The following is a 16,114-nucleotide window of genomic DNA, read 5'->3' as shown; positions in this document are numbered from 1 at the left end:
TTTCATTTCTTACTTATATACTTACAATAATGGAGTCAATATTTATCGATTCTTCAAACTTAAATACTCTGGCCTCTTTAAACCCAAAGCCTTTTTTTATCAGAAATTTGTGTTTTGCAACAGACCGAATGTGTTTTCTGTATATAGCTCGCATCAAGCATAGCTTCTGTATTTTAACAATCCAATTTTAGTGATGGCCACCAAAAAATCGTAAATCTTGGCCTATGCAAAAAATTCCTAACAAAAACTTTTTTTCTTTATTATAAAAGAGATCATTGATTATTTATAATTCAAATCAATAATTCAATTTATTGACAAAAACCACATCTGGCGCAAGTCATACAGACAGATATAATTAGTACATAGATTTACTTATGTTAAATGCATCACGTATGAAGTTACAATTTCAAGATCACTGGTCTTTAAAATGTCATGGTCATATACAGTCTATAGGTCAAGGTCCCTAGAGAAGTAAATATATTTCTGTGGTATATGTACAAACTCTACGAACAGTTTATTATTTAATTACACTCAACGGGCTTGCTACACATCCTCCACAATATTTCACACACGTTTTGAACATGCTATGAAATTTCATAGGTGGCGCTTTTCTCTAAGCGGGAGTTGTCGGTAACAGCTGATTAGCATACACAAAGCAACATGGAAGTCAATGGCGCAGTTGATCAGAGAGGAATTACTGTAAAAATGTGATTTCTAGAGCAACGATTGTTTGACAACTGTAGAAAAACTTATCAGGTGAGTGTATATTGACTTTATTTTCGAAATAATTAGTCATTTTTACAGGTGTTTTGTGGAAATTGCACTAAATGCATGTCGTATGCTCCACTTCCTTTTCTTCTGTTGTGACTACAAATGCTTAAAATAGCCTAGAAAATAAAAAATGAAAATATGTAAATATATGATGGCATATTGTAATAATTTGAAGAACTATTTGTTGATATGATGTAATGGGAATGTCAATAATTTATAATCTAGGCTTATGAAACGAAATAGAACACCGGTACGTGCAGCAGACATGCATACGTAAGATAGGGTGATTTCACCATGCATCGGACACCTTTGGATTTTTCCCTTTGTTCACGCATTAAATATCTTCCAAATATAAATAAAACTTGTTTCAAAAGATACAGGTTTTTCCCTTGCTTAATTATTGGAGAAAAAATTGTGAAATTGTTAAAAATGTAGAAAATAAAGCAAATTAATGAAGTGTTGAACTATTTCACCATGGATCGGACAATATTTACCAAGCATCGGACAGCTATAGCAGTGCAGTAGAGATTAAAAATAACAACATTTTCTGGTTTTAATGCAAAAATACAAAGGTTCGGAAATATTAATTTATTCAATTGCTATTCATATTTCTTTTAATGTAAATCCTCAAATATACATATAGGAATTAAGACTAGTGCTTCTGTTTAAAGGAATATTTATCATAAGGGGTTCTTTATCGTGCCAGCTCCTACAGGAACTTTGGACTAAAAATGGTGTGTCCGTAAAACTCGATTTTTTAGTGGTTTGAGGAAAATGTTTGTATCAATTATTTTTTAAATTTTTATTTTACTTCACATTTAAAGTATATCACAAGGAATGGGCACATAATCTCCATATTATTAGAAGAAATAATGCAGTGAAAACTGTCCGATGCATGGTTAATTTGTGTCCGATCCATGGTGAAATGAACATATGGTGCAATAATGACCTTGACATTAATTGTTCAAATTTCTTGGACTTATTTTAATCAAATTTTGTTTCAAAACTTACTTCTTCTAATTATTGTACGCAGAGAGTGCATTTTCACTAATTTACAATCAAACGCACAACATTCAAATCATGCTTTAGTGTAAAATCTTCGTAACTAAATTTTCAATAATGGCGTATTTGATGTCATTTTACGATGTCTATATTGCTATTTCTTTGACAATGTGACTGTCAAATTCTTAATAATGATAAAGTTCATTTGTTCTAATTCAGGAATATACGAAACAACACATGAGCGCATGCACATTTATTTGTATATTTATAAACAAAGTTGTCCGATCCAAGGTATGTGTCCGATGCATGGTTAAATCACCCTAAATGGAAGTGATGACATATCGCAATTTTTGATAGAAAACGACTGGTCGAGAATGACAAAATTAACACTGTATCGTGGTATTTCCAACTTTTTTCTTAATAGAAATAGTTTATTCATTTTCTGCGAAAATACGTTGAGATGCTTTGTTTAAATCGTTTCCGTTTGTCGGGGAAAAACCATGCGGCCTTAACGGTTTGTTGATTTCGGCCATTTGTTGACAGTTTATAATTACATGCCAGTTACACGTGAGAAAATGTGATAGGCCTATATACAGGAACGATAAATCACCTGTTGAATCATAGGAACATGTATTTATAATGAAAACATAATAATGTAATAATTTTGTTCAAATTTTAAAAAAAAGACTATCCCAGGTCATCCAGAAATTTTCCAGTGGACTTTGGGAATTAAATAAATTGCATCACATTTTGCTTAATAATACAATATTTTAAGATACCTCTGTCCAAAATATAACCAATCACTAGAATGGAAAGAATCCTAGCTGAGATTTCTCCTGTGAAACACCCTCTTGATATTTAATTTGGTGGAATATTGCATGATTTTGACACCTATAAAAGTGCAGATCTTTCAATATCAGTTCATTAAAATTGTCTATGGTCCTCCCAAAGTTCCGATTTAATCAAATGAAGACTTTAAGTTATAACAAATCTCCATGTAAAGAATTTGTTTTCATTCTTTTCAATTAATTTCTTTGAGTGAAAATGGGAATGCCATTGATCAAATCTAGGATTTTTTTTCCATTTTAAAATATTGATTTCAAGTTTGTTTTATGACAAGTAATGCTGTCTTTTCTTAAATCTTCAAAAAGTGACAAAAATAATATTGTAGGAATATCATAGAGATCCTAAACAAAATCCAATGTACCGGTACATGTATGTCAGATAAATGTAAATTTAAAAAAAATTGTTGATTTTATTCAATTCATTTTTGCTCAGTCTTATGATGTCTTGGACAGTCATCTGTACTGTTATCAGGTATTTAAACATAGAACACTTTATTTGATGGGGTGGTTCTAAATAGACATGGATCTTGTACATAAAATGCAGCAACAATCATGACAGGTCGACTACTTACAAGTCATGGTGATTTGTTTGACTTCTTTTATTTGGAGATTTGAGAGGAAAAAACCTCCAAACTAAACCCAACCCAGAATAGCACCACCTGTAAGTAAATCATTTATTATAGTGACATGTATCTTTTACAACTGATAAGTATACAATTACATAAATCAAACACCTGGCCCATTGGACCTATAAGTCACTGTAAACACTATGTAATAATTTTAAATACATGCGTGAGAATTTACTGTCTTAATTTAAATGCAGAATGTAAAAAAATTAGCAGTTTGTCTTGGAAAATTACAAATGAAAGTTCGAAATAGGTTGTCTTGAGATAAATATGAATTATTTGAAAAATTAACACTTTGATAAAGTTCACTTCTGAGATAGTTATATAGAGCACATTTTACTTAGAAGCCTGTACTGAAGCTCATTTGAATGCTTTGACCAATCCCAAGGTCGGGGCGTGATGTGCAGTGAAATCATTGATGTTTCCTCCTGTTTGTGTTCTGGTATTTGGTTGTATAAGGTCAAGGACATGCATCAAGATTTTCTAGATTACATTAATGATGCAAACAGAATCTTTTTATTGAAAAAAAGGCATCTTTTATTTCAAATCTTACTAAAGGACTCTTTTATTTAATTTTTGATTTCAATAATAAGTCATTTTGGATTGATAACTGAAGAACTACAAATTTGTTGTAGATTTTAATATTTCTTGAATCTTAGACTAAGTAAATAGTAAAGAACACATATTTTTGATTGAATGGAATTTACACTACATGTAAATGTTAATCAATCACAGACGATGCACACAATATTAGTGATAACTTCGGTACCTTCACCAAACCAAAGTTGCGTTTAATGAATCAATGAATATATATTTAAACATTAAAATGTATGTACATGCAGCTTTCATGAAAAGCTGTTTGTGGTATATGCCACATTTATTTTGCGCAATTTACTAAACTAAAGATCAAATGTTTTGCTGGGATATGTAATATATTGATCAATTAGCTTTTTTAAAAGGTAAACCGGTATAAAAGACCACCTGTCTTAAGTAGCCACTTTCAATATATCCCAGTGGTGGCCCTTAAAACCGGTTGGCTGTGTGTCATATTGCTCAATAACAAGTAGTGAAACAAGCAGCTGCTGAAAAACGTCCTTTTGATTGCAGCTAATCTCAGTTTAATATTTTTCACAGGTAACCATATGACAAATACAATATGTGTGATGTGGCAACTTTCAACCAGCGGCATTTCCAGGGCAGCACCAGTAACGGGGTCACAGAAAAGGGGGGCTACAATTTGTTCTGGAAGAACGATAAAACAGGAGGGGAGGAGGAGCGTAGAACTGCAGCATTTAATCACATGGACTCGGGTTTCTTTGACCAGCTGAACTACTGCGAGAGGTGACTTAGTCAATCCACCCATCACTAATGTATTTATGTCACCAGCACAGCACAAACACACATTGTATTCCATAGGAATATTGATTTCTCAATTCCCAGAAAATTATTAGTTCTTAGGACTTCCCTTTATTGTGTTTTCATATTTCATTAGTGTAGAGTTCTTGGGTATCAGGGTAGGGGAATTCCACCTCTATGAAGTATTGATCTATGGGGTAATGTACTTCCTGATTCTATTTTATGGGTAGGCCAGAGAAAAATTGGAAATTTGTATATGGAGCGATTATCTCTCTGCCCATTACTGGCACCTAGCAGTAATGAGAAAACTATAATAAGCAGAAAGTTTGTTAAGGTGTATCGATAGATCATATTTTTGTATTTTCTCGATAAGTGCCTGTATGAGATAAAGGTCTATGAATTGGTAGAGACTTCAATAGCTGTCCCACTTAGCCTAGCTTCTGCAAAACTAATCAGGCTGTGAAATGAATATCATTTGCATATCAATGTCATTAAAATGATTTTGTGTTAGATTTATCATCTTATCTTAAAAATTGATTCCAGATATTGGTCATTTTTCTGCTGAAATTTTTGATTTGCACATGTTTAGCATTGACTGCAATTTGAGGTTCAATATTTGCTTTTAGCAGTTTTTGAAAATGAAAAGTCCTCTACCTTAATAATTAAAAGTCAGGAGATTTAATCCATCATTGATCCCTGTAAAATCAAGGAAATCCCAGCCTAAGGGTGGGAACACTTTGTAACAGATTCTATAAGCAATGCTCTCGTAGGCTAATTCTAATGCATGATATATACTCATCCAGAATATTTTTATTCACTGCTTTAGGTATGATGTCAATGCCAATGGTGACAAGTTCTCCAAGTTTGATGACATTGTGTCTCAGATCATAGAAGATGACAGTTCATTTTATGCATTTAATCAAAACCTTAAGAATCTGAACATTTCTTTCAACCAGGGAAGTAATGGGTAAGTTTTATGTGTGTAAATAATAAGCATGGATTAATATCTTTTTAATTTTGATGCAAGTGATTGATGAAATAGGTTGAAAGATGAGTTAAACTTTGATCTTACATATCAATAAAAATAACTATTTTGGTAAAATGCTAAGAATCAGTACAGAAAGTGGTTGAAATAACTGTATGAATGATTCAGCTTTATTTTATTTGTGAAATTTTGTGATGGGGAAAAAACTTAGAAATTTACTTCAAACTTAAAGTTTCCTGATGAAGAATAAGAATAAAAAAAGATCTAGAGCCAAATTTAAGCTGTCTACAGTTAACACACAGTTGTGGGATTATTGTCAAAATGTATTGTTAAGTTAAGATAAGTTGGGTTGTCCCCCTTTACATGCTGTATATGACTGGGTTTCAGTTCCACCAGTGTACCCTCCACGCCTGGTAGTGCCTGGTCCGCAGTGACAGATGAGATGCCACAGAAGCCAAGCACCACCACCTTTGACTTCAACCTGCCTGGACCTCCCAGCCTGTCCAGCGCATCCAACAACAACCTGTCCGACTTCAGCCCAGACATCTCCCTACAGGAGCTGGAGTCACTGCCCACCAAAACAGATGGACCCGACCTAGAGCTTCTCCAGTCCTTTATGATAGAACAGTCCAAGAAGAGTCTCAAAAACCAGGCTTTTCTGGATAACCATTTGACGGAAGCTTTCATGAGCATGTACGATGTTAAAACCATGCCTGCATCTCCTCCTCAGACCAAAAATCTGTCTCATCAAAGCATATCAGGGAAGGAATCTCAGAACTGCCAGCAATGGCCTACCTATGACAACCAGCATTATCTCAAAAGCCAATCAATGACTTCTACCTATACACAACCTGGAAATTTTCCTCAGTATGCCAAGACACAACCCTATCCCCAAGATTCCTTTGACAAGGCAGAACTCCCAAAGTTTCCCCCTGAAGTACCCCCGCCCCTTGCATTTCCTCCTAGCAGAAACCTCAATCTGAAACCAGAATCGATGAATTCTACAAGACACTCGGACATGAAGTCACTGAGTACCAGTAATCAGGACAAGATGTTGCGTGCTGGGATAAGTACATGTAATCAGGGATTTCATCCTACTGAATCGGGTGACAGGAAGAGCGTACTACAGCCAATCCAGATCAATACCCATAATGCTCTTGGCTACACGAGTTCTACTTCAGGTCAGAACACACCTGTGTCCCACCCTGGTAACAGCTATCAGGTGTTGGATAAGTATGGGGTGTCTCCAGTGACCAGTGCACAAAGAGTCGGTGTATCCACCAAGTCTCAGCCCAGACCCCAGGTTTGTGGGCTTTGTGATATTGCTGATCAGCATAAATTTTAAATCATTTGCATTTTTATCAAATTTTGATTTAATTAAACATAAAGCGGCTATATTAAAATGTAATCAAAAGTGACAACAATTTGCCCTTGATTTTGCAGGATCTTTCTCAGTTACCTGCCTCCTACCCATCAGCCTTAGCTATGGATAAAACTCAGGCAGGAAGACCTAGTGCTCACATCTCCCAGGCCTTCAGACAGAAAATGGCCAAAATGACAACGCTTTCAAGCCCAACATCAGTCATGACAGATGTCAAATACTCACATGAGATGACTGACAAGACCCAGCCGGTCAGTCTGCACAGTCTCACCCAAACAAGTTACGGGGACGCCTCCACTGGTACCCCCGTATACCACAAACGACACCCCAGGGACAACCACCCTCTGCAAGACTTTCAAACACTAGGTAATGATGACCAACATTAAATATCCCAATAGTTTTAGCCTGTTTATTCCCTCATGAGGGGATATGTTTATTTGGGGGTGTTTTATACAGAAGCTTGTGGGCAGAATGAAAAGAAAACCTTAGCACTTGGATTCATTAAAAATTTTCATACTTCTTTAACATGGTAATGAATCAAACTCAATTTTAGATGATAAATATTATTATAGCTTAGTTCACTGACCTTGTTAAATATCAGTGTGTGTATTGTTGAGATTTTCCTGTTCTTGTTTTGTAACTGTATTAGCATGTATAAGCAATCATGTCAAATTTCTTCCATTTAGATTATTTATCCTTGTTTACATTAGGTGCTGTGGCACAACCCCACCATCCAGCATTTGTCAAATACCTGCCAAACTTCATCGCCCCTCCCCACTTCCTCACCCCCTCTGGTGCCTTGCCTAGTGAGGCCTTTGAGTATTACCATGTGGATCCCTACGGCAGACTTATCCCTCCCATGATGGCACCAGAGATGTATGTGGACGTCCCCTACATCTACCAAGGAATACCCCAGGTCATTCCTAACATCAGGAACCCACGGTAAGTAAAGCCTCCGCAGATACTTGTATCTTGTGTGGGCTTCAAGATATAATACAAATCTGTATAACTACAGAAGACTGCCTTTCTTGATATTTCTAGACGGAGTGGTCCATCGAATGAGCTTCACCTGAAACTGGAGGAGTGCTACGAGCAGTTCAGAAATATTGAAAGGGAGAGGAAGAAGGTCAGAGCACAATAAGTTCTTTGACTATGCATTTTTAGTTATAATAAGATGTTATGAAATTGGTTATTTGAGTGTCAGACATTTTGTGGTGGGTCTTAACAAAAAACTGCTTCCATTAACAGACAGAGGCTGAGTTGGCCCGACAGAACCCGGGTAAGAAGGTGTCCAGTGCCAACAACATCGTGGTGCCGCGGCTTCCCTCCAACCCCTCCAGAGTGGACCGCCTCATTGTGGACTCCTTCAAGGAGCATGCTAGGGTAAGTCACCCAGAATTACAGGGATATTGCCCCTTGTTAGAGTAGTTAAGTCAAAATAACAGGGTACAAATAATAACCCATGCTAATGTAGGCAGCTCAGAATAACAAACTGTAAGGTAGAAATTAAACCTGAAATGTGGATTGCCATATATTTGTTTCAAAATTTCTCTCATTGGTTAAATTTCATTGATTTTTCTAAAATGATTTTTAAACCACAGTGCCTGAAATGTAGATTGCCATTTATTTGTTTCAAATGTTTCTTACATTAGCAAGTGCTAAAATGATTTTAAAACCACAATGTACATGTACAGTTCATATTCAAATAATGTCTATCATGAACATTTAGATTATTACCTTGGTGGACAAAATGGAAAAGCTGCGTGACTTTGTATTACACCCTCACATTCATTCTGCATTAGAGAGATGGTTAGAAGGAATCCGTAAAGTTCAGGCTCGTCGTAAAGAGGAGATTGTGAATGCCACAAATCGACATAGAAATGTTGGCAATAGACACCAGGAGGACAAAGGTATCAGTGGCTTACTTTCTAGATCAGTATTCATTCATTTGGTTGCTGGGGATCCAATGATTGTCTCACCTCTTGATACAATATATATTTTTGATAAAGATACATGAATGAGATTACCAAATAAAAGGGCTTGTATATTATTGGCTTTTTGGTCTATTGTGTTTGAATACGACAAAGAGGATAACAGACATTGACCTTAATGTATTGTCTCAAAGTTTATTGTGGCACTCCTCTTGGTTCCCAGTTTGTTTCCAGGGAGTCATTTTGTATTTATCTATTGCCACATACCTGTACATGCCTATACATTAACCTTTATCATGAATGAACATTTTTAATGCAAGTTACATTCCGAGAGGTTAGGGATGGTGGATGGACGGGTAGGGAAGGGGTTTTCTCAAAGTTTATACCAAGCATTTTTACAAGTCTGTTTTTACAAAATAAGACTGCACTTCGTCAGAATGCATATTTTGAAATTATATGATGAACTTACAAATGAAAGATACATGCTACAATTTCATTATTTTTTTTTTGCATGTTAGCAAAATATTTAAATTTATTTTGAGTTTGAGTAAGTGAGTTTGAAACTCTAACTAACGCTTGGTGTTGTGTTGTAGATGTGCTGGCTCTAGCGGCCAGTATCGGGGAGCTGACCACACTGTGTAGGAAGGCCAGGACTGCCAACTGGTGTGCCCTACAGATGGCAGACAAAGACAATGCTCCTCTCACCTCACTGGGCTTTGAAATCAAAACAGAGATGACCAAGGAAGGATTCCCCGTGTACATCTCTCAGCAGAATGTGATAGAGCTCCAGGATACAGAGGAAGGTCAGAGTGGGGAGAACAGCAAGGCATGAGTGACATCCAACATCAGGGGAGAGAAGTCAGGAGTGATGCCATCAACAACAGCTTCAGTCTCTGTACTGTCGGTTATTGTAATAGTTGTCTGAGAAGTCGTATTAGTTGTAGCATTTACTAGCACTGATTTATCATGCCTGTAGATTAGACCTGTGTATTGTACGGTGCATTAGATACAGACAAAATAGGCTTTATTTGTGTAATTGCTGGTATTTGTAGTTGTGTTGTATTTTATCAGGATTACTAAGCCAAAGTCGATGATGAGAATGGGCAATAAGTCAGGATCAAACTGATTTCAAAAAGTGTTCAGTTGTCAAATTAGAAACAAGTTTTTGATTGTTATTATTTGAACTTAGAAATCATTGTGTTTGATTTTATAGGAATTAATTCTTTTGAATATACTCTTATCAAATTATAATGAATGCATTTTCTAAGTGTATTTTGTTGAAATAATGATATTGTTTTCTTCCGAAGATGATTTTTTAAAAATACATGTATTTGTTGCAAGGATGTGATAAAGATATTGTTTTTCATGTGTAGCATAATTTGAGTATTTAGAGAGATTTCCTGAAAGCCTTTCAATAATGAATATGAAACAGGTACATATTGTATTCTCAGATCTGAGGAATTGTAGAAATAACAGTCCCCAATAAACCACATATCGTGGTAGCTTACATTTCAAATGGCAAAATGTTGCAAATTATGACATTCTGTGATAAATCTATTTGGTTGATTTTTTTTTCATTGATGACAAAGTATTGTAGAATTAAAGTATATCCTGCTTTTTGTTTGAATCTCATTATTTTTTTTCTGCCCAGAATTCATTTCTTTGTTGACCAATTCCCACTTTGTCTACAGAATTTAATTGTGATATTGCAGTCTTGCGACTTTTATTTACAAAGAAAATTAATATTTTATAGAAAAAGATACCATTCCACTGCTTAAGATTTATCAAGTAATAGTTCATTGCTGGTTGTGTGTTTCATTTGTTTGATCAATATTCTTGTTTGTGATTTACCATTGATTCTAGTATATTTTTATATTGTGTGCTTCAAATGGCATATGAATAGCTCACGATGAAGGGCTAGAAGAAATTGTGCCTAATATTTACCAATCAAACTCTGAGCTCTAAGGTGTCACTTCTTTTCTCTTCTAAATCCTAACATTTAAGTGTCATTAAGTTGGTACATGTAACTGAAGGTTGTTTACAGATAAGACATTTTTTATTACAGATATTTAATTGTCATTTGATGCAGCTGAGGTGAACAGCTATGAATATAGGTGTATTTTTATCTTGCTTGATACAGTTGCATTCTTCATCTCTAGATATAAATTACTATATTGATGCTACATATATATGTATATATTTGCTCAGAATGAATATCTCTGGAGCTATCTCGCTTAGAGTTTGGCAGTGTTAAGTTGTCTCTGGGGAAATGTTTACATATCGGATTGTCCCTTTTTATACAAGTGCTAGACTAAGCTTTGTAGGTAACTTCTAGATGTTGCAATTGCTGTGTGGCCAGTTAGTCCCCACTTAACACTTGTTCTTGGAATATCTTTCTACAACCGGGCAATACATTACAGCCTGTGTGTATAGAACTTCAGTTCCATAATTTAACAGTATTCAGACAGGATATCCACAGGAATCAAAACTATTGGTATTACTTAAGATGGATATATTTTTTTATAATCAGATTCCCTAGTCAGTCATCTGCCTTTGATTTCAAGCTATTTATTGATGTGCAATGTTTGTTTTTCCTTGCGGTTTCTTATGTTCTGTAATTGGACAGGATGTATATAGTTACTTTATATGATGTTATTATGCCAATGAACTGACAAATCCTTGGATTGTGGAGGATATGATTTTTTTTTTTGCTTGATGATTAGTGCTTCTGTGTTTGCTTGTTTAACACCTTCCCATTTATAACTATTTAATTGTCGCTCCCCAATACTATCTGTCCGTCTAACAGTCTCCAGTATCACACTATGATCTCTGGTCATTACTTAATTCACTAGGTTTGGATATGCAATACACTTAATGGGTCTTTTCAGGCTTCTTTGAGATCATGGGTGTAGTTTGGTGCAACTTGATTTCTAGTCTTCTTATGATTGACATGTTTTCCTTTCACTGTGTTTGTAACATCAAGTCTTACAACAGGTGTTAGATGTTTGTCACTTTATGAATATGTCTTAGTTCAAATATTTGTAGATTACTATTTAAATTGAGATGTTGTGTAGATTAGAAAATGTTCATGTTTAGTGTCTTACTGTGAGGGAATATAAATTGGCCTACTGGTGTATTGTCAGAATATAAGTTCAAAGTCAAAAGGTTTTATAGATTTTAAGTCTTCAATCAATTCTTTTTATCTACAGTAGTAAAAGGTTGATGAGGTTTAAGTCAGAGGTGATGAAACCATTTCCCTGTGCTGTTTAAACAACACCTACATTTTTTAAAGTTCATTATTTTTTCAGAATATCGATTCAGTAGGATTTTTTTTTTAAAGGATAATCATAATGGTCATTTTTATTTTTCCTTTCCTTTGCCTTTTTTTTTTAAAACTTAGATTTATTAGCATCTTTCCATTGTATTGTGATTAAAGTTGCTCCATGACAACAAGTTTGATAAACTCGCACACCCATGTTTTGTGGATACAAACACCTGACAAAAGGCATCCATGTTTTGAAACTATATTATCAGTCATTTTTGGGTTTTTTTAGGTGCTTCAGATTATGATAGTGCATGTGTTACTCTCTATTTTTGTATCTAATTGTGTGATATTTTCAACATATCCTTATGTTGCTAATCAAGTTTATATAAACAGTAGTAAGTAGACTTCTATTAGCTTTGGTATGTATCAACCCAAAAGAGAAGTGTACATGTACATATATATATAAATATATTATAGATTTGCTAGATGTGTTCAGTATTTAAAATCCATGTATGTATACAGCATATATATATATTTACACACTGAATGTAGTGCACTGATATTAGTAGAGGACCAATGTTGTTATGTATATTTATAGTCTAGGTAACACAGCCCGTGTTGTATGTTGTGTGTAGTCTGTCCCGCTCTAGTTACTGGTGTTTGTGATATTTTATTCACTGTTACTTGGTGTATACTCAGATTGATTGCTTGGTGATATATTTAACCTGTGGTACATACCTGTAGTTGCTGTTACCTGTAGTTAGGGTTTTCTCAGGTTTAGGACGATCCTCATCAAACCAATTCATCAGCTGATAACAGTTGTACAGGAAGACAGCTTAGTAGTATTAGACAAAGAGCAATATTAAACACGAGATTCTTAATTTAAACAAACGAAGTCTTTATGTTGTAGTGAACACTTTTGCAGGTGTAGAATAATTTGTTAGACTGTACTTGTATTCATATTTTAGCCGTCTTGGTTATTGGGCATATTTAGAATGATAAGTTATTTTCACAATTAGTGATGTGCTATGATAGACATTTTATTCTTGTATCGAGAACATAATCTCTGTATCACGTGGCTGTTTTCTAGAACTTTCCTTTAAGTGTTGCAAACACAACTGATTTCAGTTAAACTTAATTTATCTAGGTTTCATTTGAGTCTTCTGTTGAATTTTGTCATGTGTGTTTTGATGGAATTTAGAAAATGATTTGCTGTTGGCTTGTCAATTGAAATTTCTGTAATATTTTTGAAGTACACAAATGTATTGTTAAGTTTTACTTTCTGTTTGAATTTGTGTGGAAACAAGCCCAGTTCCACCCAGTTTTCCTGCAATTTGTGATACAAATACAGGTTTATGGTGCAAATTAAATGTATGCATCTGATGCAAAAGTTTTGACATTTGGAGGTTAGTACTGTAGAAATGTTAATAGTATTGGTTCTTTTAGTCACATATATTTGATATGTATAGAGTGTCAAGCAATAATCATGTTTTGTTACTTAGATTTGTGTATTTTTAATGTTTTAGCAGTGTAATACTTTTTTGGTATATTTTTGTTATAGTTTTGTGTTGACAGGACTTGCATCTGAGGTTAGATTGTTTTTCACTTGATTTTTTTTTAATGATCAGAATGTCTTAGCTTTTGCAGGTTGACAGTTCAACAATAGACAGTGTCTAATAATTAGCTTAATGCATTATTCCCGTCGACAGGGTATGTTTGTGGAACAAGTACCCCTATACTTGTAGTTGTGGTGATATATAGGCTTTTTTACTACTGGAGTATGCTGCTTTGCTTCTATTGCCAATAGCGTGCTCATTAACTGCATTCTCCTTGAATTGTTCATAAGACACAATGCTCACTATGTATGTTGTACACACTGATCGGGATTTGACAGATCTAACCTCAGTGCCTGACCGGAGAGCTGGATTTCTAACGGGTTCATTCTCTACACCTTGCATTCTATCCTAGGGGGTTCCCCCCAAAACTTCCCTGTCTGTCTGTTCTTTCGGCAATTGTGTTAAGTAAAAACAAAAAAATGTTATGCAACAGTGTGATTTATCTAATGGTTATCCCTTTGTCCAGTGAAAAAAATACCTCAGTAAATCAGTATATACCTTGAAAGTGCTGTTTGTTTAGTTTTTACCAATTTCAAGCAATGCAAGAACCAGCCTAGATTTTACACTTCATTTGAATGACAGATCTGAGAAACCAAATTGCTATCCTTTTGTAAAACAGAAGTATGCAGCCTGTTTGTTTTTATATTCAGTCATTATAGAATGATTAGATACCAAATAATCAAAACTTTTTTTGAACAATGAAATGTGTTCTGAGAATCAATGGAATACAGGGTTTTAGATATGCTCTATGTCTTATTCATTGTGTTATTTTATCTAACAGAAAATTCAGCATTGTGATGTCGTGTAATCAATTGAGAATTTACTACCAGTGTATTGACAGTATTGTTTTTAATGTAAATATTTAAAGATTTTGTTCAGAACTTTAATGATTTTAAAAATGAGAATGAGAGCGTACAGGGTTTGAGGATGTTATCAGCGTATCGTGTTGACTTGCCATCTTTATCTGTATCACTTGGTGCCATACTTGGTTAACTTCAGCAACTCTGATCATCTGTTCCTTGTGTAATGTTTAATAATTTCACCTGGTTCCGTCAATAATGAGAGACTCTGTTATATCTTCAGTATGTCAGAAATTTTTACTATGTTAGATAGACTATTTAAGAGCCTGTTAAAATAAGGCTGTAATTTTTATTATTGTGCATGTGTTCTTTGTCTTCCGAAAGACTTAGCAGTAATTAATGAATTAATCTCCTCGTTAGGGAAGAACCCCGAAGAAATGGCGGAAGTTGTCAACACAAGCAGAGGCCACTGATCTGTGTCATGTGCTGCACTTTGTAGTTAGTCTTTTTATTGTATGCAAGTATTTATCTCAGTTTTCCTATTCAAGTTCTTTAGTGCTACTTTGTTGAGAGATCATGGAATGAGAGAGATGGGTTCGCAGGGCTTGGTCACCACATATCAAACGAGGTCTGGACTACAATACACTGTATTTTTTCTGTTCCATTTCTATTTCCTCAAAAAATAATTGATCTGACAGATTCCAAAATGATTTGTTATCTCTGTAAGAACTGGAGCTCTTTATGAAATGCAAATTAAGTGTGCCTTATATAACTTCCAGTATTCAGTATCTGTACAGGTTCTCCGTCTTTCTGTTCTTTTTTATTCCATCCTTGATTTGTGAAGTGATGACCAAGACGAGGGTCGGTGACCAGGCAAGTCGTTTTCTGTGCTCATTGCGGAGGCTAGTATGGACTGTACACCGAGCTGTCTAGCTGTGTCACATTTGACCGTAGCTTGACAGGCGATGGTGGCTTTGCGTGTTTAGTTGGGTTAGTGGATGAGGTGTATTTTTTGTATGAAGGCATTGGTTTATAATTATAGTAGACTGTGATAATCTGTTCAGTATCTTTCTTTTTTTCTCCCCTCTGGGAGTGCAATTGTAATTGTTTGTCCAGGATATCTCTAACAGCATGAAATCAACTCTCATGCCTACCTCCTCAAATTTACCAATGCAATAGAGATATCAATGGAGAGAAATCTTCTTTTCACACATGCTAATGCATATCAAAAAATAAACTTTCTTCTTTGTTTTTCATTTTTTTTTAAATGAAATTTATTTTGGGTATTTAGTTAGATTTTAACTATTGTATTAAAGAATGAATTCATAAATCCAAATTTGTTAATTATAAACCGAAAGAGTGAGATTTTCAGAAAGTTATTGGAATGTAGAGTTGATGTTTACTTTTCAAAGTACTTTTTTCTATAAATAAAATTGTTTTCAATATGAAATGTGAGTGTTTGTTTCTTGGTGGAAGGACTGCCTAGTTGGATACATGTTGACCACTACATGTTATGATAATATACGAGGGTCAATC

General features: G+C 34.7%; 1 protein-coding gene across 1 annotated transcript; it reads left to right on the top strand.

Moving 5' to 3' along the window:
- Positions 1 to 612: 612 nt before the first annotated feature.
- Positions 613 to 16,028, top strand: LOC128170968 (uncharacterized). Its single transcript, XM_052836738.1, has 10 exons — positions 613 to 756; positions 4,379 to 4,585; positions 5,427 to 5,567; positions 5,973 to 6,888; positions 7,029 to 7,332; positions 7,677 to 7,908; positions 8,008 to 8,092; positions 8,215 to 8,349; positions 8,696 to 8,876; positions 9,491 to 16,028. Exons 2-10 carry the CDS (start codon positions 4,401 to 4,403, stop codon positions 9,727 to 9,729), a joined length of 2,418 nt encoding a protein of 805 aa, XP_052692698.1. The 5' UTR covers positions 613 to 756; positions 4,379 to 4,400; the 3' UTR covers positions 9,730 to 16,028.
- The last annotated feature ends 86 nt before the right edge of the window (positions 16,029 to 16,114 follow it).

Source organism: Crassostrea angulata, chromosome 1 (assembly GCF_025612915.1).
Source record: "Crassostrea angulata isolate pt1a10 chromosome 1, ASM2561291v2, whole genome shotgun sequence".
NCBI lineage: Eukaryota > Metazoa > Mollusca > Bivalvia > Ostreida > Ostreidae > Magallana > Magallana angulata.
The sequence above is the reverse complement of the archived record's forward strand: the minus strand, read 5'-3'. Positions and strand labels throughout refer to the sequence as shown.